This window comes from Cynoglossus semilaevis, chromosome 9 (genome assembly GCF_000523025.1).
Source record: "Cynoglossus semilaevis isolate Cse_v1.0 chromosome 9, Cse_v1.0, whole genome shotgun sequence".
Lineage (NCBI taxonomy): Eukaryota > Metazoa > Chordata > Actinopteri > Pleuronectiformes > Cynoglossidae > Cynoglossus > Cynoglossus semilaevis.
The window spans coordinates 3,777,635-3,801,485 of NC_024315.1; the positions used below are offsets into that span (position 1 = coordinate 3,777,635).

At 41.5% G+C, this 23,851-nt stretch overlaps 4 protein-coding genes across 7 annotated transcripts in view; 3 read left to right on the top strand and 1 right to left on the bottom strand.

Moving 5' to 3' along the window:
- Positions 1 to 370: 370 nt before the first annotated feature.
- Positions 371 to 11,150, top strand: LOC103383438 (arf-GAP with dual PH domain-containing protein 1). 2 transcript variants are annotated; one of them, XM_008316546.2, is made up of 13 exons: positions 371 to 592; positions 719 to 786; positions 2,100 to 2,555; positions 3,553 to 3,683; positions 4,427 to 4,518; positions 6,439 to 6,521; positions 6,630 to 6,742; positions 7,406 to 7,552; positions 8,252 to 8,335; positions 8,412 to 8,474; positions 8,843 to 8,914; positions 10,013 to 10,244; positions 10,494 to 11,150. In XM_008316546.2, exons 3-13 carry the CDS (start codon positions 2,291 to 2,293, stop codon positions 10,520 to 10,522), a joined length of 1,311 nt encoding a protein of 436 aa, XP_008314768.1. In that variant the 5' UTR covers positions 371 to 592; positions 719 to 786; positions 2,100 to 2,290; the 3' UTR covers positions 10,523 to 11,150. The 2 variants fall into 2 exon arrangements, with proteins under 2 accessions (XP_008314768.1, XP_016891070.1); XM_017035581.2 differs by lacking the exons at positions 371 to 592; positions 719 to 786 and having other exon boundaries at positions 1,605 to 2,555.
- A 1,049-nt stretch (positions 11,151 to 12,199) lies between these two features.
- uts2r4 (urotensin-2 receptor 4) lies at positions 12,200 to 14,301 on the top strand. The gene has a single exon (XM_008316553.3). It carries the CDS (start codon positions 12,848 to 12,850, stop codon positions 13,919 to 13,921), a length of 1,074 nt encoding a protein of 357 aa, XP_008314775.1. The 5' UTR covers positions 12,200 to 12,847; the 3' UTR covers positions 13,922 to 14,301.
- Positions 14,302 to 14,901: 600 nt separating this feature from the next.
- On the bottom strand, positions 14,902 to 18,076 carry lgals2b (lectin, galactoside-binding, soluble, 2b). The gene is made up of 4 exons (XM_025058685.1): positions 17,810 to 18,076; positions 16,550 to 16,623; positions 16,262 to 16,433; positions 14,902 to 15,274 (listed from the first exon to the last, which is right to left on the bottom strand). Exons 1-4 carry the CDS (start codon positions 17,810 to 17,812, stop codon positions 15,128 to 15,130), a joined length of 396 nt encoding a protein of 131 aa, XP_024914453.1. The 5' UTR covers positions 17,813 to 18,076; the 3' UTR covers positions 14,902 to 15,127.
- Positions 18,077 to 18,513: 437 nt separating this feature from the next.
- LOC103383437 (GTP-binding protein 1-like) overlaps positions 18,514 to 23,851 on the top strand; it is a 14,558-nt gene continuing 9,220 nt past the window's right edge. The window contains exons 1-11 of one of the 3 annotated variants that reach the window (XM_008316542.3): positions 18,514 to 18,605; positions 18,902 to 19,092; positions 19,504 to 19,615; positions 20,819 to 20,999; positions 21,118 to 21,301; positions 21,389 to 21,553; positions 21,752 to 21,875; positions 22,344 to 22,458; positions 22,753 to 22,897; positions 23,087 to 23,269; positions 23,418 to 23,553. In XM_008316542.3, coding sequence (XP_008314764.1) covers positions 18,904 to 19,092; positions 19,504 to 19,615; positions 20,819 to 20,999; positions 21,118 to 21,301; positions 21,389 to 21,553; positions 21,752 to 21,875; positions 22,344 to 22,458; positions 22,753 to 22,897; positions 23,087 to 23,269; positions 23,418 to 23,553 — 1,534 coding nt within the window. In that variant the 5' untranslated portion in view covers positions 18,514 to 18,605; positions 18,902 to 18,903. Of the gene's footprint in view, positions 18,606 to 18,901; positions 19,093 to 19,503; positions 19,616 to 20,818; positions 21,000 to 21,117; positions 21,302 to 21,388; positions 21,554 to 21,751; positions 21,876 to 22,343; positions 22,459 to 22,752; positions 22,898 to 23,086; positions 23,270 to 23,417; positions 23,554 to 23,851 lie in introns of those variants that run through there. The other 2 variants (XM_025058683.1, XM_025058684.1) reach the window with 2 other exon arrangements.

The following is a 23,851-nucleotide window of genomic DNA, read 5'->3' on the forward strand; positions in this document are numbered from 1 at the left end:
AACGCTCAGTCTGGGGGATTGGATTTGATCAGAGTTTGGCTCCAGATCCTGCTGCTTCAATTAGAGCTATTATTATATCATAAAGAGAGACTCAGATCCAGGATGAGACACGACACGTGTCAGGGGTATCCTGGAGGACGGGCTCTCCAACTCCTGGTCCGTGGACCGCTAACGCTCCGTGGGTCTTTTGGTTCTGGGTCGGAGAGAATTTATAGTTTATTTAGTTACTTTACTTTAATTTTTTTCACAATGATATATCTTTGATACTAACAGAATAAATTCAATTTTTTATTTTTGTAAATTCACAGATCATGGCCGACCTACTGGGCGAGCAGTCCTTGGTAGGGAAGAAGAAGAGGAAGAAGAAGAAGAAGACCAAGACCAAGACTAAGACGAAGACGAAGAAGAAGAAGAAGTCCAGGACTTCAATCACTGCTTACTATTATCTGTAAAACGTCTACTTGACTGAAGCTTTCACACATCACACACACAGACAGACAAATCAATCCAAACCTCGATCAATCAAAAGTTGCCAACAGGAAAACAGGAGATTGAGTGAACCTGAAGTGAAGGAGAGAAGACGGCAGAGAAGGTAAATGTCAAATGAAGTTGATGCTAAATGTTATATTTGACAAACAAACTTCACTGATGGCAACGATGCAGCTCATATTCCTTCACTTGACTTTTTTTTTTCTTTTTTCTTTGGTATTAAACAGAGATGCTGGGACGGAGGATGTGTCCAAAAATGTTGGTCGAGGTTGGACATCTTGGAGACGTACCATTCAGGTAAAAGCAGTTTGGGTTTTTTTCCCTTTCACTGAAAAACAAAACATTTTAGATTTATTTATTTTAAATGCTGTATTTCCTTCCAATCAGATTACAGTTTTAGATTCAAACATTTCTATAAGATGACCTAACAGTTTCATTAGTGTCATACATTAGTAACATGTCTCTGCCTCACTGCCGTGTCTGTCTTTACATAATGGCTCTCGCTATAGAGGAAAAGAGCCCTCTGCCGTTCAGTTAGTGGAACTACAACACGACTGTCTTGTTTTCTGTGTTTATTAATCATCGGCTGCAGACAGCAGATGATCTAATTCCTTTATTTACATTTTTGACTCACTTTGCTTCTATGAATCACTACGTACAGGAGTGACGTCATCATACTGAAGTACAGAGCGGTAACCAATAGTATGGTTATCAATCACGCTGCTCTTTATTCATCCTAGAACTGCGTTTATCTTTTAAAAAACACGAGACGTGAAAATATATATATATATACATTTATTCTGTAGAACTGCACTCACAACCACACCTGTGCTACCAACGCTGCACCAAGGTTTATAAGGGCAAAAAACGTGGTGAAATGTCGCCACCTAGTGACCGGAGTTAGATTTTACAGGAGGAAAACGGTGAGATGTGGACGGTTACAGTTAAACATCAATGAATATGAATGAAGGAACACGTGGAGCTGTGGCTCAACAACTCCATCAACAGATTAAAGATTTTAATAAACTGATTAATTAAAATTTAGCTGTGGCTCAACAACTCCATCAACAGAGAACTAAATAATTAAAATTAAAATTGTATCTAATTTCTTTTAACTTAACTCTCTCTTTGCTATGACAATAAATTCTAATATGTTTCAAAAGTGGTCAATTTGTGGAAAACAGAATTACATCTAATCTTTGTTTTGATTATTAATAATTAAGTCGTTCTGTTCTGTTCTATTCGACTCTGTTCTATGTCCCAGGTCTGACTCCAGGTCGATCATTTATTAACTTGATTTATTGAACATTAACTTCCTGTCAGCGCCGACTTTAAACCACACCCTGTTCACACCGGGATTATTAAACCACGTGTTTGTGATCGTGGTTTTCACTGAATCATGAATCAGAACCGAACTGTAACAGAGGTTCGTTTGGTTCTGTTGACTATGAGAGATGTTTCTGGTGCGCACCAAAACGTTTTGTGGTGCAGAAACTTTTTCTTTGTCTTTTTTTTTTCCGTTGCACAGCAACCAAACATTCAATTATGCGGAAAAGCGGGTTTGAGGATTTCACTTCCTCGTGTTGGGTTTCATCGAACTCTCCTCCCAGTTTTCACAGACAGAGACCGACAGAGAGAGACAGGAGTCCGGGCGGGATCCCTGCTGCTGGGATTGGTGACTGTTTCAGATCTGGCTCCAAATTCTGTCCTGACAAACTTCAACCACCTCCATCTGAGGAGTGGGTGAGAGGGGGGAGGTGTGTGAGGAGCGGATGGAGAGGCCCTGAGTGAAGGAGACTTCATGGAGCTGAGAGAGAGAGAGCAGAGAGACATTACCTGTGCGCACTTGTCTGTTGGACGGAACGTGGAAAAGGGGAAGTCGAGCGCACGGAGGAGACACATCTTTACGCGCCCTCCCTCCTCCCTCCCTCCTCTCTCCCCCCTCTCTCTGTCTCCCCCTCGCTCTCTGATCACCGACATGTCGGCAAACGAGAGATCAACTCGAGCGTTGAAGGAGATCCTGCAGAATCCGGGAAATGACACCTGCGCGGACTGTGGAGCTCCAGGTAGGACCGAGGTAGACTTTAAGAATCATTGACTGTGAAGGGGACGGGGGGAGAAAGAGAACCGGCCAGACTTTGACCCACAACCCTGAGGCTCCGGGTAAAAAAACCTGACCCAAAGTGTAGCTTCATCATCTCCGTCTTTACAGTCTTTACACAAAAAACTTCTCTCCAAGTTTGTTTGTTTGTTTAAAATCAATTTCCAGACACATAAATGTGGTTAAAAAAAAAAAAAAGTTGTGCCTTTGCGTCGGTGAGGAGTGAGGGGGAGGAGCCTGGAGGTACAGGTACAGAAGTTTTCTGCGGCATGTTTTGACACGAAGTGTTCAAAAAAGACGCCCTCGTCTGCTGCTGCTGCTGCAAAAAAAAAAAACAACAGAGAAAGAAAAAATAGTCTAATTTCGCTTTATTGCATTTTTATAAAGATCAGAGACAGATTTCAGTTGAAAACTAAGTTGGCAGAGTTAATAAAATAAATATACACCGAAAAATACGCTGCTGTTTATTGTAATATTTGGTGATTTTTATAGAGAGTTTTAGTTTTTCACTACAAATCTGCAAGTTATTTTCAGTCATTTGTTGATTATTACAAAGTGAATGAACTGAAGTGATAAGATTAAACCAGTGGTTCTCAAACTGTGGGGCTGGGCCCCTCTTGGGGTGTGTGTATTTCTTTGGGTGGAGGGTTCTAGAAGGTCAAATTATTATAATTTTTGTTTTGACAGTGAGAAGAATTCACAGGTTTGTCATTTGATTTCATTTTTCAATTTTAAAGAATAACAGTTTTAAATAAAATTCACACACCTTATACACACCTGCCAATTATAGCTTCACTTAAATATCGTCACAGTTGTGTTGGACAGGATCCACCAACAGAGAAATGACTTCCTGCTCTTCAGGAACGAAGGAGGATCAACTTCAGAGTTAAATTATCTCTGTCTCCTACAGTAACCCATGCTTTGTCTTTTGTTTTTTTGTTCTTACCTTTACCCACCTGCAGCTCCTGGCTGGGGGTCCTGCTCTCTGGGGGTGTTCATTTGTCTGGCGTGCTCAGGGATCCACCGCAACATCCCAGAAATCAGCAAAGTGAAGTCCCTGAGCCTGTCACGGTGGGAGGACCAGGAGATGGAGGTAGATGTTGTTTTGTTTCTTTTTTTTACTCAGCTTCACATCAATACATGGATTAAATTAGTGACTGTGGTTTCAACATGAAACTCAACCTAAATATTTAGTCAACAATCCAGTTACAGAACTGCAGAAGTTTTCCTCATACTTCCACCTTCCTGAAATAAAACCAAAATGTGAAAAACAGACTTGAAACAGAAACAGTTAAAATAAGACTTTATCAGTTGACGCCTGACACATGAACTGTCCCTTTAAATGAATATTAGTTTAACCCACGACGTTTATTTTTACCTTTAAAAAAGGACAGAAGGAGGAAAAAGTTGTTCAGAGAAAAGCAGTTTAGCTGCTAAGAAATCTAGACTATTTCATGACTGATAATCCTGTAATTACTGATGTCACTTCTCATTAACTCGTATGTTTCAAAGTGTTAATTGTCAAATGGTTAAAAGTATTTTTCTGATCTAAGAAAAAAAAAATTTGCTGTTTTCTTTAAAACCTTGGATGGAGAATCATGAATTTTACAGATAAGGCCTGTAAATGATGTGAAGGATTCTCAGAAATAAATTTAAAAAAAACAAAGTTGCCAGTACCTTTCACAGCTTTATCTACTGCGTTTTAAATCATTTTTATTGCCCGTTTTTTTTTTTACTTAGTGTGAAAGAATTTAACGCCTTCCTCCTCTGACGATGTGCAACTTTATGAAGTTTTGAATTTCATCAGTTTGTGTGTGTGTGTGTGTGTGTCTTCAGTTCATGGCAGAGAATGGAAATGAGCTGATGAAGAGTAAATATGAGGCTGCCGTTCCCATCTACTACTACAAACCCACTCACAAGGACTGTCAGTGAGTAACTGCAGTACTACACACATACAGTACGTAGTTGTAGTACAGAGTATTGTCAAAGTTATCGGAATACACGTTTCCGTCGGTGAATTCTCAGGTGTTTTCCACAGATGGTTTTTTTAGCCTCCACCTACACTGAACCTCCTCTCGACACTTTCCGGTGCTGTTGTGGAAAAATTTACCAGAGTTAGAAGAAAAGTCAAAAGGTCAATATTTTTGTTGACGGCGTCATCGCCAAACAGCAATGTCAGAAAAAGTATTAAAAAGTAATGAAATCAATTATGTTGTTCTTGAGCGTGTTTAGTAGAACACAACACTGATGTAGTCACAGGAATTGAAGAAAAAAAAACACTTCAACAGGCTCTCCTTTTTTTAGTGTTTATAGTATCTGCTGCCACCTAGTGAATGACTTTTTACGACAAACAAGTGAAATTAGGGAATCGACCACAGTAGACCTGATGTCCTCTCCAGGGACCGCAGCCCGGAGGTTGGAAATCACAGTCCTTGTCGGTAGTGCAACATTTTGAGGTCAGCGTTTCATCACACACTCGTGTCGCAATAGAATCGATGCTCGGAAGATAAAGACGGAAGGCTGGAAGGAAGCCGTGATTCATCACAAGAAAGAAAAGAGGAAGAAAGAAAGTTATTTTAGTGCGACATCATCTTCACTTTAGATCTTTTCAAGACTATTCCAAAAAAAGTTTTTTGAGCTTCACTCATCACCGTATCTCGACAGTAATCTTAGTTTAGTTTTATGTCGTCAGTAATATCTTTGGAATATTTTCTTGCTCGTCTTAGTTTAGATCTCCTAACCTTTCCCTCCGCACTCATCCGTTAACAACTTCCTGCTCCTCCAACTTTTCCAGGCCGTGACCTGCTGGTGTTGACCCTGTTCCAGGGTCGCCGTCCTCCGTCCTCGTTAGTACTTCCTGTCTCAGCTTCACCTGCTCCGACCCTCTGACTCTCAGTTGTTGTTGTCTGTGACAAAAGTCACCTTTATTGTCTGGTTTCTGTCGACGCGTCGCGACTGTCACGCCGTCACCGCGCGTCTGCGTCTGAGAGGAAACAGGAGACGGTTGTGAAGTCCAACCACCGTCTCGTATCGAGTTACTGCGGAACGCTGATGCAGAGGAATGTTTGGGGGGGGTTTCTGAGAGGGAGGGGGGGCAGTAAGTCTGAAGGTAACATCTATTAAACAGTGCAGGACATGACCTTTGACCTAAATATAGTCACATCCAAATCCAGTTCCAAACTGCACGACAGGAAACGACGAGTGTTGTTCAGTCTGTGAGGTGTTAACGAGAGTGTGTTAATTAGACGGTTGTTGTCAGAGAGATTTAAAGGTTTTCAACGCAACAGATTAAAACATTATTTCATAATTTTATTCCTGACACAAACAACTGAAAATGATCACCAAACTTTACAGTTTTATTTTTTAAAAGTTATGATCACCAAACTTTACAGTTTTATTTAGCCACATAGTTTAATTTGCGAGATATTTTTTGTATTTCCTTTGATACGTTGGGTGTTTTCTGCTCAGACCAACGTTGATTTTAAAAATAAAAACAACTTTTGACCAACACTTCTTACCATAGGACACTAGAGGCAGCGTTTCTCTCTTTGTAGCAAATATGATACAAACAGTTTTACAGTTTTGAAATGACAGCATCAGAAGGATGGAGGTGTTGTTTCCACCTCTTCTTTTCTGAATCAAGACCAAAACAAAAACTCCACAGTGACACACACACACACACACACACACACACAACTAAAGCTAGTGAAGCCTTTGTTGTAAAGAATTTGCCGCGTTATTAGCGAGGAATTTAATTAAGATTATGATTAAAAATAATTTGACTGACACAACGTTGGTCAGAGTTCAGGTGGTTCTTTTTTTTTTTTTTTTTTTTTGCGTGTATTCAGGGTGTTGAGGGAGCAGTGGATCAGAGCCAAGTACGAGAGGAAGGAGTTCACTGAGCCGGGGAAGAATTTTACATATGAGGAAGGTGAGTGTGTGCGAGTTCAGGTGGTTCTTTCACACACACACAGACACACACACACACGCAGATATAATTTAAAATACATCATGTCAATAATGTATGTGTGTCCTACAGGAACCAGAGATGGAATATTGATGAAGAGGGGGCGGGACAACGGCCAGTTCCTCAGCAGGCGATTCGTTCTCTCAGAGAGGGAGGGTACTCTGAAGTATTTTATCAAGTATGACGTAAGGAGCAGCTTTTAATCATCGGCTCTCACACACACACACACACACACACACACACCAGAGAGTCGTAACCTTCCTGTAATGAAGTTTTAAGGTCATTCATTGCTCACTCCCCCCCCTCACCCCTCCTCAATCCAACCACATCACAGACACTTTAATTAGAAGCACAGTAACACACCGGAGACGACACCCCTGCATTATGTTCAACTGTGTTTGTGCCCAAACTCAGAAGACAAACGAAAACCTAGAGCTCGGGTTTGTACGTCTGAATCTGTCCTGCCAGTAGGGGGCGTGGGGGGCAAATGGGTCTGACGTCCCAGGTATAAAATCCGTTCTAATTCACGTCAGGACAGATGAGTTCACAGTCATTCGCTGATGATGTTTCTCAGCTGTTATCATGAAGTTCAAAGTTTTGATCCAGTTGTTTTTGGTTTAAATATTTTCATTGACTACAAAAAAAAACTTCCAGTCTACATTCCACACACACACATACCTGGACATACCTGCACATACACGTTTTTTTTTTTTCAGGTTGATCATTTTTTGAGAATCCCTGACTGTTTTAGGTTCTTTCCGAGGAGCCAGAGTTTTTTTTTTTTTTTCTTTTCGACCCAGTTTTTTCCCTCGTTTGTAAAATGACTCGCTCTCCTCACTTCATAAAAGGCAAAGGAGCCCAAAGCAGTGATCAAGGTGGACACCATCAACGCCACCTTCCAGCCTGAGAAGATCGGGAACCCCAACGGCCTTCAGATCACCTACCTGAAAGACTACAGCACCCGGAACATCTTCGTCTACCACGAAAACGGCAAGGTGGGTTTGACGGAATGACGGAGAGTGAACGCACCGGTGTCACCCTCCTCCCCCTGGAGCCATTTGTAATCATTATTGTCGCTGACAGAGTTAATCAGCGTGTGATGTTCAGGCCGTTTAATCGTTCTGAGGAAAAACATGGAACTGAAACGTAATTGGTCGACGGTTGTTGTTTTAGAAAAACAAGTCATGCGTTAAATGTTAATGAGGAATGTGATTTGTCCTTGATGCTCCGAAGAGAAAACTAGTCTCATTAGTGTAATTATATATTTATTTATTTAATTGAATGTCGGAGAACAAACGCTTACGTACAGTAAACTGTTTACATCAAATTTACATTTACTACAAAAAGACTTCATTACGAGTGTGAAAATAATTCATCTGGACCTGTTTACTGTAGTGATGCAAATGAATCAGTACTTCTGGAAACTCACCCTTGGTTGAGTTTATGGTCTTACAGTAATATAGTATAAAAACATATAAAGATTGTGTTTCATCTTTGGTCAAACTGCAGACTCTGCTGGAGCTCGAATTCTCTGGTCAGGAATGATGAGTCAGCGTTTGAACAAACGTTCTGTTCATGTCGATGAAAACTGTTTAAAACTTTTAAAAGTTTTTTACACAACAACATCAAATGGCGCCCCCCCTTCGCCCCCCCCTCCCCCGTCTTCTTCTTCTGTATCTTCTTTACTTCATCAGGTGATAGTTGATTGGTTCAACTCCATCCGTGCAGTTCAACTTCACTACCTAAAGGTGGCGTTCCCCGGGGCGACAGACGCTGAGGTAATGACAGCCACGATGACGATCGTTTTTCTGTGTGTGTGTGAAGTGTGTGTTTAATCTGTGTGTTTGTTTCCAGCTGGTGCCGAAACTCACCCGTAACTTTCTGAAGGAAGGATACATGGAAAAAACTGGACCCAGGGTGAGTACTACACACAATACACACACTCACAGTACTGTAAACGACGTTTGGTTTCAGACGTGTGTGTGTCCTACAGAGGTGTAAGAAAAAATTGATACATTATTGACACAATATTGGAAATATATATATATATATGTTCTGACTGTGAGGAGTTATTTGTATGCACATTTCTGAGAAAAAAAACAACTGGTTTGAATTCTCAGACCTGTTGTGGTTGTTGCTGTTGCTGCTGTTGTTGCTGTTGCTGCTGTTGCTGCTGCTATTGCTGCTGTTGTTGCTGCTGCTCAGTTGAACCCGTCTGTGATTCAGATGGTAAAAACCAGGTCGTTCTCACTCACGTCCGACTGTTTCCTCTCTTGTCTGAACAGCAAACAGAGGGATTTAAGAAGCGCTGGTTCACCCTGGACCACAGACGACTCATGTACTTCAAAGACCCGCTGGTACTGCAGTTTCACACACACACAGACAGACACAGAGCAAATTCCCAAGTTCCAAATCATCCATTTCTATTACAGGCCTGGTTTTGAGACTGTGGGTTTGTTTCCCGAACTCTAACGACCAGTAAAAGCAGCGTTGATGGTTCTCTTGTGTTTTCAGGAGGAAAAAAACAAAACAAAACAAAACAACGACATTGTTAGAAATGGATCCAGGAGTTATTTTCCATCCAGTTCATTAGATTAGGCAGACAGTGTGTGTGTGTGTGGGGGGGGGGGAATGGGGAGCTCTGACTCACAGAGTGATGTGACAGTCTGTGGTGCAGTGTTGTTATACGCCACCTAGTGTCCAGTCCTGTCACGGTAGAACACTGTTCAACATTTACTGTATTTTGTGGGAATAAAATAAGTTTCTTTTTTAGAGAAGGTTCATAAATATTCCTGTTGATCTGGATCACATGACAAACAACAGTTTGAGTCCAACAGTGCTGCAGAGTTCTGGTTTATGATGTCATCGACCTGCAGTGTTTCGTGGTCAGGTCAACATCTCTGATTATTTTATTTCAAAAGTTTAGTTCCATCATTTTGACGTACGGCGAAAACGGCGCTACGCTGGTGTTGTTAGTGCCCTTCGTTCTGGCTCACAGGCGTCAGTCAGACTGGTTTTTATGTCCTGGATCAAACTTTAAGGCCCTCTAAGCCCGCGGGATCTTAAAAAGCATTTAGTAAATTCTACAAATAAGAGCCGTAATCGACCAAACACGTAAAAATCAATCATTTTCTCTATGGACTTTGGTCTGGGATATGAAGTAAAAAATAATAATAATAATAATTTTTATTACCAATACTAACTCAGCTGTATTTACGTCTGCACAGTGGATTGAAATGATTAGAACTGACAGGGTTTGGAAAACCGGTTTCCAGGCTCTGATGTCGTTCCAGGTGCTTGTAAAAATAAAGAATTAAAGGCTGTTGAACTGGAAGTCAGCTGTAATTAAAGTTGTTACCATTCAGAGAAACGAGAAAGACGAGTACAGAGAGGTTGACCTGACGGTAACTCCACGGTAAAACCACCTGGGAACTCTGTTCCACCTCTGCTCGTAGGACGCTTTTGCCAAAGGCGAGGTGTTCCTGGGGAACAAGGACCACGGCTACAGCGTCTACACAGGTTTACCGGCGGGAACCCACTGCAACGGCGCCTGGCAGCACGGCATCACCATCGAGACGCCCGAACGCTTCTTCCTGTTCACCTGCGAGACCGAGAGTGACCAGCAGGAGTGGGTGAAACACTTCAGTGAGGTCATGAACGCCGTCATGTCTCCACAGGAGTACACAAGTGAGGGTTCAAAACCACACTGGCACAGTATTTGACTATTACTGCGTTTCTGTGTGTGTTTTTTTTTTTCAGCTTTGAACAGTAAATTAGACAAAATTAGAACTTATAACCACCACTGTCTAAATCAATAGGTTCCCAAGGTGGGGGGCATGTGCCCCCTGGGGGCGTGAAGTGGTGGCAGGCGGGTTGAAGATTCTTTATTATTTTGAATTTGTGATTTGAGTTTCTGTTCATTTCTCTGTGTTTCAGTGGAGGCCATGTTCAAGCACAGGCACTGATGGACCTGAGGCCCGCAGTACCGTGTCCCTCCTCTGGTCCCAGTCCATCACCAGCAGGAGACGTGACCTGTGTAAATTCTGACAACTTAAGTGCTCTGTGTGTGTACTGTCAGCCTGCTGTTGGTAAGGTGGAGTACAAAACAAATATACCCTCAAAAAATACTTCATAACACTACTGGACTTTGTGCTTGCAGTACTACTGCAGTACTACTGCAGTACTACTGAGTCAAACCCACACAACTCAACACTAGGATCAGGTCTTTACTCAGACTTCCTCTAAAACCAGTGACTACATTTGACCTTTGGCCCCTTTAATCTGACGAACCTTTGACCTTTGAGTTACATGTAGACATGGTCGTTTGACTGAAATACTGCTGCTGCCCTTTCACCAGGTACGTACTAACTTAGACCGATGGTGTGACTGAAAGTCAAATGACTCTGGCACGTGTACTCTAAATGTGGCTAAAGCTAAGCCTGGGCTTCGATCTGCAGGTATAAGAAGTGTAACGAGAAGCAGCGGTCACGTTGAGGGTCAAAGTTCACCCTTAATGAACAACAAAAACAAAAAAAAAAACAGGTGCTAATTTTGTAAATTAGAAAGAGCAAAGATTTTTGCATGAGTCAAGCATTCTTCTGGATAAATGAACTGATGCGCTAGGCTAACACGTTAACAACTGATATGCTAATAAAGAAATATATAAAAATAATCAGACATTTATTTCCCTCCAGTTGTAACCATGAGATTCTGACATGTTTTATGAAACTCTAACACTCCCTTACCGCAGCTTCAGGACTCGTAGCTTCTCGATCCCTGGAGTGACGCTCACAAATCACACTTTGTACAGAAATCTGTTGCATCTTTGATTGATCCTCCGTTCACTTGTTGTTGTTTTGTTTTTTGTTTTTTTTGTTTTTATAAAAACCAACAGCCGTTATTGGGTTTTTTTCCCGTTCATTTTGTTACTTTTGAACCAAGTATTGCTTGTCAGGTTTGGGGGCTCACGGGTGTTTCATGTTGCATGTGCTGTTTCTGTTAAAGATCATATTGAAAAAAAAAAAGTTAAGAAAAATTAAATCCTTTCAAACAAATGCGATTTCATTTTTGGTCGTGAAACTGTTGACAAGAATAAAAAACAAATGTTCTTAAAATTAAAATAAAATCAAAGTGTCTGTGAACCGGAGTGCAGTGCAAAAAGTAGTACAACAGCACCACCGTGTGGAAAAAATGCACAACTACTGTTGGCCATGTTTTTTTTACACTAAAAACAACATCAGTTTGAATGGCATTGTTTTGATTTAGTAAAAGATAATTAGCACAACTACTGTTGGCCATGTTTTTTTACATTAAAAACATCAGTTTGAATGGCATTGCTTTGATTTAGTAAAAGATAATTGCTCTGAATTGTTAATTAATTTATCCATTAATGGATTGATGGATAAAAAAATAAAAGGTAAATTCATAGATTTCTAAATTCAGAAAACACAAATATAAAGGTGTTAACATTTATTCACCTGTATCTGTCTCAGCTGTTTTTCGCTGCGGTGTCTAAAACTCCACCTTGGTGCCTGGAGGTTTCCAGTCCTGGCCTGGAGAGGTCCACATCCGTGTTCACCTCGTTGATCAGGAAGTCACTGTTGCCCCACGGGGGGGGGGGGGGGGGGGGAGCGGGGGCTCAGTGGGCAGACAACAGGTCTCAACACTCAGCTGCCGTCTTTTAACAAAAACCCAAAGATGGACGAGGTTTGGAGATTCAAGGAGTGAAATGTTCTGAAGGAAAAAATCATCCAAACATCTCAGAGAGGAGCAGCAGTGGAGCGTCCTGGAGGAGTCTTCCAGGTCTGAGGATGTGGAGTTACCAAGTGGAAGGATGAAGAGTTGGATTTGAGTACAGGATGTTGATCGTCGAGGCCCGTGGAGACGGCTCAGTGAAGAAGACTAGTTTTCTCGGAGATCACATCAAGATGTTTGGAGCAGAATTTTCAGAAGAACCCTGACTCCCACATGATCCTCGTCACATGGACCTGAGCTACAAACCCGACGGAGGAGACGCTGCTCTCAGTCCACGGTCTTCTTCTGGATTTATTTGAACTAAAACCATTCTTGGATTATCAGCCTGGGTTGATGGACCGGAGCTTCAACGTTCAGAAAGGTGGTTGTTAGAAACTACTTCACCTACTTTAGGCATTTTTTATTCTTCTGAATTTGGTGGTTTTGAACCATCTTGGAGTTTAGAAAGTTCCAGACTCTCCTGTTTCTACTGGATTAAACTCCAAGTCAAAAAGATGTATGGATAAATTCACTCTCCAGACCTCGACCTCAGGACAATGAACTGCTCCGGCAACGTCACCGTCGCTCCACAGCTGGAGTCTGTCCTGAGCTTGGAGACAGGACCGGGTGGTGACCAGGAGAGTGGAGATGTCGCTGCTAACAGCGGGAGACTGTGGGTGACGTCTGTGCTCGGAGCCACTCTGGTCATGATGTGCGTCGTCGGTTTTGTGGGAAACACGTACACGCTGGTGGTCACCCGCTCTGCAGCTTTACGTCGAACGGGCTCCATGTACGTCTACATCGTCAACTTGGCCCTGGCCGACCTGCTCTACCTCACCACCATCCCCTTCGTGGTCTGCACCTACTTCGCCCAGGACTGGCTGTTTGGAGAGGCGGGCTGTCGCGTCCTCCTGAGTCTGGACCTCCTCACCATGCACGCCAGCGTCTTTGTTCTGGTCGCCATGAGTCTGGAACGCTATCGTGCCGTAGCGAGGCCGTTCAGCGCGCACAGGTCCTCGTCCAGCAAGCAGAGATGGGTGGCGGGGGTCATCTGGGGGTCAGCTCTGGGGCTGACGCTTCCCATGATGGTGATGATCCGGATAATCCAGAGCAAACCCGGTACGGCAGGACTGGTCAAGAGGATCTGCTTTCCTACCTGGACCCCGGAGGCGTTCAAGGCCTACATCACCGTTCTGTTCTGTACCAGTGTTTTAGTGCCAGGGTTGGTCATCGTCGGGCTGTACGTCGGGCTAGCTAAGCATTACTGGACGGCACAGGCCAAACTGGGGAGAAGTGGCGGCAGTTCCAGAAGGAAAGGACTGAAGCAGCGAGTCATATCCATGATCTTCAGCATCGTGGTGGTGTACTGGGCCTGTTTCCTGCCCTTCTGGGGGTGGCAGCTAGCTAAACTCTTTTCTCCTGAGTCTCTAAAAGCTCTGTCGCCGGCCGCTCACAACTACGTCAACTTCTTTGTCACGTGTCTGACGTACGGAAACAGCTGCATTAACCCATTTCTTTACACTCTCCTCACACGGAACTACAAAGATTACCTGGCCCAGAAGAGTCAGTCCGCCGGGTCGAGCAGAGGAGAGCCGTGTTCTGCCGTGACTCTGCCTCTGCAGGACGTTTAGAGGAATGACAAGTGGTGTGGAGACAGAGGTCTCACTCCTCCAGACTGAGTGAAGATGGTTTTATTCCTGTTGATAATTCCAGAAACATCTTATTGTAACATGAAGCTCTGTGTGAACTGACGCGTCGACTTTAAAGTAAATGTAGAGAAACAGAAGTTTATTGTTCACATCATTAAACTGATTAAGGCATGATTGTCTTTTTGGTATTTGAAGAAAAAAGGGGGAAAAAAATCAGTGGAGAATTTTCTAATTCTGCTCGACACACGTTTACATTGTTATGATCACACCTAACAAATGGAGTTCTTTCCTTGTAACTACTTGACTATTAGCTCTCGTGAACTCCGTCGTCATCTATGCGGTGAATGTCATTCTGTCGTGCTACATTCCTCATTCCCAGGTCACGTCTCTTTGGAGTCTATCTGTAAATTGACCCTGAAAAAAGCTACATTCCTCATTCCCAGGTCACGTCCATCTGTAAATTGACCCTGAAAAAAAAAAAACGCACCTTATCTCCCTCCTGTCCTATTTTTAATCCATCTCCTGTAATCTGACAATTATTATCATATTTTAGTCATGTCCTGAAATCACCGTATATATAATTATACTGTGCTAGAATTTACTGACATGAAGTTCGGCAAATAATTCTAAATCAGGTAAGGGTAATATACCATATATGATATAACTTATTATATTATATATATATACACAATATTATAGCTGCATATCTAATCATTTAATTCAGTTTATTTCGTTTAAGGGTTATATATATATACACAATATTATAGCTGGATATCTAATTTAATTCAGTTTATTTCGTTTAAGGACTACACAATATTATAGCTGCATATCTAATTTAATTCAGTTTATTTCATTTAAGGACTCAAATTTTATTTTTTTTAATTATTGTGACATGTATCTTAAAATAAGAAAGTAAAAAACATTTTTTAAGGTGTATTTCGTGGTATAAAAAGAGACAAGGATCTTTTTTCACAGCATTTATTGACAAACCCAGTGATCATTGAAATGTCGACAAAAACCACGCGCTTAACAGAGTTGATTCTGGCGCCCTCTTCGGTCCATTTTCTATGATTACAACTGTCAGACTGTAACGCAGGTGTGTCTTCTGTCCCGACGTTAGAAAGGGTGAATTTTTGACTGACAATTTCAACAGGTCAGAAGTTGAAGAGGTCAAGAGAAGGCCTAGGTTTATTTGACCTTGATGCCAATAATTCTGGCGTCACCGCTGACGTCAAAGTGTTGGTACTTGACGTCTCCCAGACGGTTGGGGAAGTTAATCATGGAGCCGTCGGGAAGTCTGATGTAGAACTGCTCATTGTTGAAGGTGATGTGAAACTGGTGAGGATGAACAAATAAAAAAAGAAAAAAAAGAGAGAATTAGACAAACAGTAAATTTGAGCGATTGCGCATTAAAAAGATGAAAGTCAGTTGAGTGTGTAAAGAAAAGAAAATGGCGAATCTCAGGGGCAGAATGACGGCACAGCAGAGACATGAAGGAGAGGCCATCTTGTTCTGAGGTTGTTAATTTTTACGAGCCTCTAAACCCAGTTATGGTTATTGGCTTTAGATCAGTGTCTGTTGACTTAACAGAGTCGCTGTTCGCAAACCAATAACCTCCCGCGGCTACAGACGTTATTAATTTAGAGCTGAATGACTTATGGAACCCATTAGTGGTGGTGAGGGAAGTTATTGAAAATAAAGAAGTAGCTCAGCAAAACTTAATAATGATAACACCACAAATTTGGAAAAGTATGGGAATTGGAAATGTTGAGTCAAAAAATATATATATATTTTTTTTACATTTATTTTAATCAAAAAAAAGAAGCTAATAGACATCCGGCTTTGTGCCAGATAATTAAATTCTAAATAAATCATAAACAATAATATTTGCTTCATTTTAATCCCAGTAGTTTTTTTATTATATTGATATATAAAACGTCTATAATGTCATATTTATTTTATTTAAAGTTAAGTTTATGCTTTAAACTTTAACTTTCAAAAATGAATTGTTCATATTAAGTTTTTAATCCCTTAAAGTTAAGTTTATGCTTTAAACTTTTAATCCTAATCTACTTTAAATAATTTAAATACATATATTCACTGTGTATGTTTTCTGAATTCCAAAGCATTAAAAGCTTCTTTTTTCCCCCTTCTCTTTGATGATCCAGTGACATCACCTGATCCTCAGTCTCAGCCTCCACAGACAGTAAGGGACCGTGGTGAGTCTTACATGAATACGTTCATAATGACCTTTAACCCTTGACCTCTGGGACTCTTACACGTGCTGTACCTGCAGTGTACCTCGCTGGTCTACAAACACACCTTGCATTCTTCTCCCTGCTGGAAGGGGAAGTTGGACTCACGCAGCTCCTCGCCCCAGCAGCCCCCAGACAGGGTGTTGAAGACAATGGTGTTGTTGTCGCCACCGTAGTCAAAACGGGGGTTGAAGTGCATTGCGATGTTTTCTGCGTTGTGACCGATGTTGATGGAGAAGCTGGGATAGAAGCATGGAAATAGAATAGACTCGAGAACATTCTGAAACATTCACCTTCAGTCCCGACTTCCTCTTAGAAAACTCATGTCCATCTGTGATCGGACGGGACAACTCACCAGCTGCAGCCATCTTTAGGCTTGACCCGGATCTTGAGCTCCTGGCCCTCCTTGAATGTCATGTCCCTGATTTTCTGTGTGAGGAGAATAGCAAAATCAAAACAAACAAAAAAAGGTTTTAAACCTTCACAAAGAGGAAATGTAGGAGAGGAAAGATGATGTAGGAAGTTGTTACTGATAAACTACGAAGAGGAAGTGACTTTTCTTCCAGTTTATTTATCAAAACCAATCTTGTTTCCTTTTAATTAATGTTTTTTGTGTTGTGTGAGAATGGATAACGACAGGTGTTTTTTTTATTTTTTTTTATCTCTCCTGTTGATGATCAACCAAAGTGGGACGTTGTACCCCTGCTATAAAAGTAATGAAACAGGAAGGTGTCGTATTTGCTCGCTGACATGTGGTCGCCATAAGAATATCGTAAAACCATAAAGAGATATCTGCCACGACTACGGGCCGGACAGATGGCTGTCACGGCCTCGCCCCTCTCTACAGCATGTGGGCGTACGATAAGCTAACTTATAGATTATCACACGATAAGCTAACCTACAGAAACATCTTAGAAGAGCCGATGTGCTCATCAATATGGCAATAATTTACAGTTTCCCATCCTGGATCATCTGACTGTTCCACATGATCGACCACATCAGGACTCCTGGTCGTGACCCCGGCCCACACCCTCAGTTTATATCACCCGTGTGTTCACCTGGTTACGTCTTATCCACTATCTCTCATCGATAGTAGTTTATCATTGACTTAAGGCTGTTCATTGATCACGATGTTCCTCACGAGGTGTTGGAAAAAACTTCTCTAGCATTTCTAAAAGTTGAATGTTTAGATATTTAGATAATAGAATTATGGGATGTTAACTAAAAACGCATAAAAAGATCTAATCAAGCAATTATTAACAATAAATAAATAATAAAGGAAAAATAATTGGACATCGTGCTCCATCTTTGTCTGTGAACTTTACAACTAAATCCATTTTATAGTTAATAATTATTTTTTTCATATTAACTTGTATCCTTGCAGCCTCATAAAAAAAACTATTTTAGTTAGAAAAATAATAAATAAAATATTACATATTGTCTATTCCACTGTTAGCATGTGTGATAATACTAGAGAACAGTCAGATTATGCATGATCATTAAACAATAATTAATTAAAAAAAAAACATTTCTCTTGTTCTGTAACACACATTTCAACACTTTGATTGAAATAAAAAGTCACCCACAAATGTAAAAAGTATTTTACACAACTCACCATCTTGGCTGTCTTCAGTGGGTGGCGCTGGTCCAGACAAAGCCTTCCAGGAAGGTGAGCTCTTTATATAGCAGTGATAGTGTTGGGGGCAGGGAGCAAACACCGGGGGATAAAAAGGCTGTAAAAAGATGAAAACCTCCATAACCATGGTGAATTTTGACCCTCGAATGAAACTGCACTGTTGGGTAAGAGTTTTGTTACATATTAAACAACGTTGATTAGATTTTGATTTTTAAAGAAAATCATCCTTAAAGCAAAATAAGAAAGAAAAAAAAAATCCAACATCTCGAGTAAATGTATGACCTTTACTCAGTGCTTTATAATAAACAATAAAAGCCTAATAAAGTTCCTTATTTTGTATTCTGTATTGCATTTTAAACAATATATGTTTTATTAGCTAAAGCTAACTGTCCGATTTAGCAAATAATAAGTACAACATAATAAATCCATGTAAAAAAAACCTAAATATCAAAGTTGTAGAGGTTTTTGTGTTAATTTTTTTGTTTTTTAAAATATCAACATATTTTAATTTTGTTAACTGGTAAAAAAAATCCATTATTTTGTGCTAATATTCTACGATATGACGGCTCAGCACTGTCTGTCTGTAAATGTAGGTCAGTAAAAAATCATGACGTATCAAAGACAAGCGTTGGATCGTAGGCGTCGCGTCTTACAAGATAGCCAATCACATATCTTCTTTTTGTGATGGGCGTGTCTAAAAGTCGGCGTTCACTAACTGAAACTGACCCAGAGTAAACAACCAAGTTAGCTTGTGACAGCTATCCCCATATCTTAGGTAAGATACCAGTCAATATATCGTGTATATTTAGCGTCAGTATACATTCAGAATAAAGAATTCGTACGTGACATAATGTGAATATGGCGGGATTTTTTTTGCTTTTTAAAATTTGTAAATGTAAAGTTTTAAAACGTCAGTTTGAATATTGGTTCAACATTAGCTACAATGCTAATCCACTCTACTCTGCAACTTTGTCAGGGTCTGCAGGCTGGAGTGCTGTCACGGCTGAGCAGTGGGATCACTTAGTTTATTTACTTTTTGCAACTTCTTTCATTTCTATTTTTCCCCTCCAGAAATGTCATCGATAACACCGAGAGAACCGACGCTATGTCCAGCTGCAATACCAGCAGCAGAGCCTGTGGTGCCCGCTTGCATGTTTGCACCGGACCGCGGCTGTGTTGACGACCCATCCGACGGGGATGCCTTTGAAGACGGCCAGGGCACGAACGGCGAGTCCGAGGATCATCTAAACCTAAGCAGTAAGGTGGGCCTTACAGCAAAATGCACATAGAGACAATATTATTCCAGGAGTTCCGACAGAGCGGTGTCGGTGTTTATGTTTTCATTGGACTGTTGTGTCGTATCGTTGCGTAACCCGCTGCTCCACGCCGGCTCTCCACCGAGTGCAGGATTCCACCAAGTGACACGTATGTGTGCACTGCGTGTATAAGTGCATGCAGCTGACTGGCTACGTATGCACATGGTATACTGTTTATCCACTGAGTTTGCAAATGAATGCAATTGTTAAGAAACTGACACTCACAAAAAGAGTGAAATACCTCAACATGTTTTGCAAAATGTTTGTATTTGATGATCATTCGTTTTGACATTTCATATCTTTTATTTGTGTTACACCCCCATCTCCTCCCCTCTCTCTCTTTCTTTGACTTTGCAGCTGGTTCTGGTCAGTCCAAATGAGAAACAGTACGATGCCTTACTCAGAAATCTAAGGCGTCAGATCGAAGAGGGATGTGGAGAGACGATATATGTGGTTGGAATGGGCTCAGGTAAGGAGAACTCACTGTGCCGGTCGGACATGTCGTAGGTTGATGAAAAAAATACACATCCAGATTTGACTCAGTAACTTGAATTTGAAGCAATGAAATCTTTTCTTCTTCTTCTTTTTCAACTAACGCTGTGTCTCAGTCTGGGACATTAATTAAACCATAATATGAGGAATAATTAAAGTCATCATCTACTGTACGTTAATGCCACCAAGAAGTCAGTCACATTTAACCAAATCTTAACAATGATAGAAATGCAAGGTTGTGTCTTTAACAGAAACAGTTGTGAGTCAGTACTTTGTTGATGCCAGAGTTCACGGGAGCGTTGTTTGGATTTGATGTCTTGGAGAAACTGTTCAAAGTTGTTTTGTGGAGATAAATTTTTTTTGTTTGTTTAGTTTTAGTGACAAAACTCTGCTCAGCTTTACTGGCGACCAAAGTTATTTTCTGTCTGTTCCAGCAGCAGCAGCTCTGGTCTTTTGAGGGGGAGGTCAGAGTGCATGTGTGAAAGGGTGTCATTTTTCCCAGATCAGCACATGGTCTGTCACTGGTGCACCAGTTCATGGCTGGTTGAACAGCTAGACTTAAACAGTTATTACACTAACTAACTAACTCACTGACTAACTAATACACTGATCTTTCTGTTCCGGACACTGATGTGTGAAACTGTTTGCTTATGGTCCAGTCAATATCACACAGACTGTGGTTTGTGTCACACCCGTGTTTGTCTGTGAACCACCTGTTGATTTACACCTACAGTATATTGACAAAGGATTCAGTCATTATTTTGTATCTGTGTGTGTGTGTGTGTGTGTTGGCAAGAAACTGGTGATACGTATCACAATACGGGGCCAATGATACGATATATTACCTTATACAGCAGTACTATAGGCTGGGAGTTGGTGAAAAATATCGTCACAGTTATGTAAAATATCGATACGTATTGTGAAACGAAATATCGCAATATTTCAATGTATCGATATTTTCCAACACGACAGAATTCTGTCTTAGTCGTTATTGTGATTTTTTTTAACCTATGATGATATTATTTTCTGTCATTTTTTCATCACCCCAAAACTAAACAGTGTATGAGAAAGCAACAATGTTTTTTGGTTGTAGAATGAGCCACTGTTCTATGTTGACTGTTGCCGGTCATGATGTCAATGATCTGGTGTAACGTTGTTCCACCACCGTTTGACGTTTTAGACGGCGGTGACTACGGGTTGGACACGAGGGACATGGAGGCGTCGGTGGCCACGGTGCAGTTGCTGTGTGAACAGATTGAGGCCGACCTGATTCTGCTGCGGGAAAGGACGGACTCTGGTGGTCAGGTCCGGGACTACCTCATCAGACGCCGTGTTGGTGAGGAGGATTTCCTGGAAGTAAGGTAAATAAAATTTTTTTAAAAAATCACTCACAAACCTTACCTACCTACCTGACTGTGTTGTCTGTTCTGTGATCGCTGCCTCAGTGTGGTTCCAACAGTGACTCTGCTTTGTCCACAGGGTGGCAGTAGTAGGGAACGTGGATGCGGGGAAGAGCACCCTGTTGGGGGTTCTGACCCACGGGGAGCTGGACAACGGCAGAGGCTTCGCACGCCAAAAGCTCTTCAGACACAAACATGAGATGGAGAGCGGCAGGACCAGCAGCGTAGGCAACGACATCTTGGGCTTCGACCAGGGAGGAGAGGTGAGTGGTCAGTGAGTCAACACAGGTGTGACCTTGGTGCTCATATTTCAGTGATGTTGTTGTTTTTGTACATTTTTATTTGTTTAGGTGGTGAACAAACCCGACGGCCACGGAGGCAGCCTGGATTGGTCCAAGATCTGCGAGAAGTCCTCGAAGGTCATCACCTTCATTGACCTGGCCGGTCACGAGAAGTATCTTAAAACCACAGTCTTCGGCATGACCGGACACCTGCCGGACTTCTGCATGCTCATGGTGAGAGAGTGAAGGAAACATTTGATGGGAGTTTTTTTTTATTTCATTACTTGATTTCTTTTTTTTTAAATTCTTCTTATATATATTCTTCAATATTCAGTTTTTCATACTGCATTGGAGACTCCTTCCATCTCATTGATGTCATTTGTCTGGTTGTTTTTTTTTTTTTATTACTTTTTCACTTTTCTGTGTCCTCAGGTTGGCAGCAATGCGGGCATTGTTGGTATGACCAAAGAGCACCTGGGTCTGGCACTGGCCCTGAACGTTCCGGTGTTCGTCGTGGTCACAAAGATCGACATGTGTCCGGCCAACATCCTGCAAGGTGAGAAGGTGGAACTCTTCTGTTGAAGTCACAACATCATATGTAGTGTTTTTCCTCTTCCTCTCATATTTTCAACATTTCTGTCCTGTTTTTTTTTTCATAAGTCGATGACAAATGTCTTTTACTTCACTCAAGTCAAATGTTTGTCTTTTGTTGTTTACTTCTGTTTTTTGCTGGCTCACAAGCTGAAATATTTATTTGTTGTTTGGGAAAACACCACTTTATTTTTTGCTGGCTCACAAGCTGAAATATGTATTTCTTGTTGTTTAGCTGCTGCTGTAGTTTTTTCATGCTCTGCTAATGGAGTAGGGATTAGGTTTACGATCACGGTGGATGGAGAAGTCGTGTCGTCTGGTACGACCGAGGATGTAGAGAATGTTTTTCATCATCGAAAGTCCATCAAACGTTGTGAAGCGGTGTGGTGTTTCACGTCGTTTTTGATTCAAGTCTCCGTGTGTTTGTCTGCAGAAACACTCCAGTTATTACAGAGGTTATTAAAGTCGCCAGGCTGCCGGAAGATTCCAGTGCTGGTGCAGAACACGGATGATGTCATCGTCACCGCCTCCAACTTCAGCTCAGAGCGGTGAGAGGATCTCCAGAGTTGTCCCCGATCACTGACCACTACTGACATGTTTGATTCCTCTGTCTGTTGTTTTACTGACATTCAGACTTTTTTATAGCAGTTGTGCATCAAGTCTGTTTCGTTCTAAATATCTATTCTGTCCAATCTTAGTTCAGAGGATGTAAAACGAGGACCTGCTGCTGCAGCGTTCAAACCATTAGGACGTCGTTCGTTTTAACGTTTAGTCTCGTCCAACTGTAATGAGTTTTATTTTTAACCGTCCCCTCCGTCTCCTCTGACGTCTTCTGTCTGCAGGATGTGTCCGATTTTCCAGATCTCCAACGTGACGGGGGAGAACATGGATTTACTGAAGATGTTCCTGAACCTGCTGTCTTCCAGGACGACCTGTAAGACGGACGAGCCCGCGGAGTTCCAAATCGACGACACCTACTCTGTACCGGTAAGAAATTATATTTACTGAGACCAAAAAAAACTGTGTATGTGTGTAAAGGAGTAAAAAAAGTGGTTTGAGGTCTGTGTATGTGTGTAAAGGAGTAAAAAAAAAAGTGGTTTGAGGTTTAGGTCTGTAACCACGGGGTCTAGTTTTCATTTAAAACTTCACAGTTGTTTGCTGCGTTCCTTTCAACAGGGGGTCGGCACAGTAGTTTCAGGGACTACGTTACGTGGATTGATACGACTGAACGACATTCTGCTGTTAGGCCCAGATCCACTGGGTTCATTCGACCCCATCGCAGTCAAATCCATCCACCGTAAGAGGATGCCAGTGAGGGAGGTTCGTGGGGGACAGACGGCGTCATTTTCCCTGAAAAAGGTTTGTGACGGACAGATTGGTAGAAAAGTAAAAAAAAATAATCATTTTTTCTGCTACATTTGAAAAAAAAAAAAATTATATATTTGTGGTTCTTGTTGAAAAAAAAAAAATTATATATTTGTGATTCTTGTTTATTTTTTTCTCTCAGGTCAAGCGTTCGTCTATAAGGAAAGGAATGGTAATGGTTTCCCCGAAGTTGATGCCACAGGCCACCTGGGAGTTTGAGGCGGAGATTTTGGTGTTGCACCACCCGACGACGATATCCCCGAGATACCAGGCCATGGGTCAGTGACATCATCAGTCACCTTTCACTAGTCCTGACATAAAAGTCTCAGTATTCCGTAGGGCTGTCGGCGTTGATGCGTGAATCGTTGATACTTTTATGACGATGAATCTGATTCACAAAAACGTGCGGTGTTTATCCGACAATTCTCACACTGCAGTAACTTCAACAACATGTCATCCTGCAGAGTCGTCAACTCCAGGATTATACTAAAGGAATTACAATTTACCTTGATTAATCACGATTAATTCCCCGGCTATTCCCTGTGAATAATCTGATTAGAATTCTAGATTCCTGCT

Excerpts from the sequence above, each read along its gene's own strand:
- LOC103383438 (XM_008316546.2), top strand. The coding sequence starts at position 2,291 with ATGGAGCTGAGAGAGAGAGAGCAGAGAGACATTACCTGTGCGCACTTG. Across the intron at positions 6,743-7,405 it reads AGTATTTTATCAAGTATGAC|GCAAAGGAGCCCAAAGCAGT; the intron begins GTAAGGAGCAGC and ends ACTTCATAAAAG. Across the intron at positions 8,475-8,842 it reads TGGAAAAAACTGGACCCAGG|CAAACAGAGGGATTTAAGAA; the intron begins GTGAGTACTACA and ends TTGTCTGAACAG.
- uts2r4 (XM_008316553.3), top strand. The coding sequence starts at position 12,848 with ATGAACTGCTCCGGCAACGTCACCGTCGCTCCACAGCTGGAGTCTGTC.
- lgals2b (XM_025058685.1), bottom strand. Across the intron at positions 16,434-16,549 it reads CCTAAAGATGGCTGCAGCTG|CTTCTCCATCAACATCGGTC; the intron begins GTGAGTTGTCCC and ends CTTCTATCCCAG. Across the intron at positions 15,275-16,261 it reads AGCAGGGAGAAGAATGCAAG|TTTCACATCACCTTCAACAA; the intron begins GTGTGTTTGTAG and ends CATCCTCACCAG.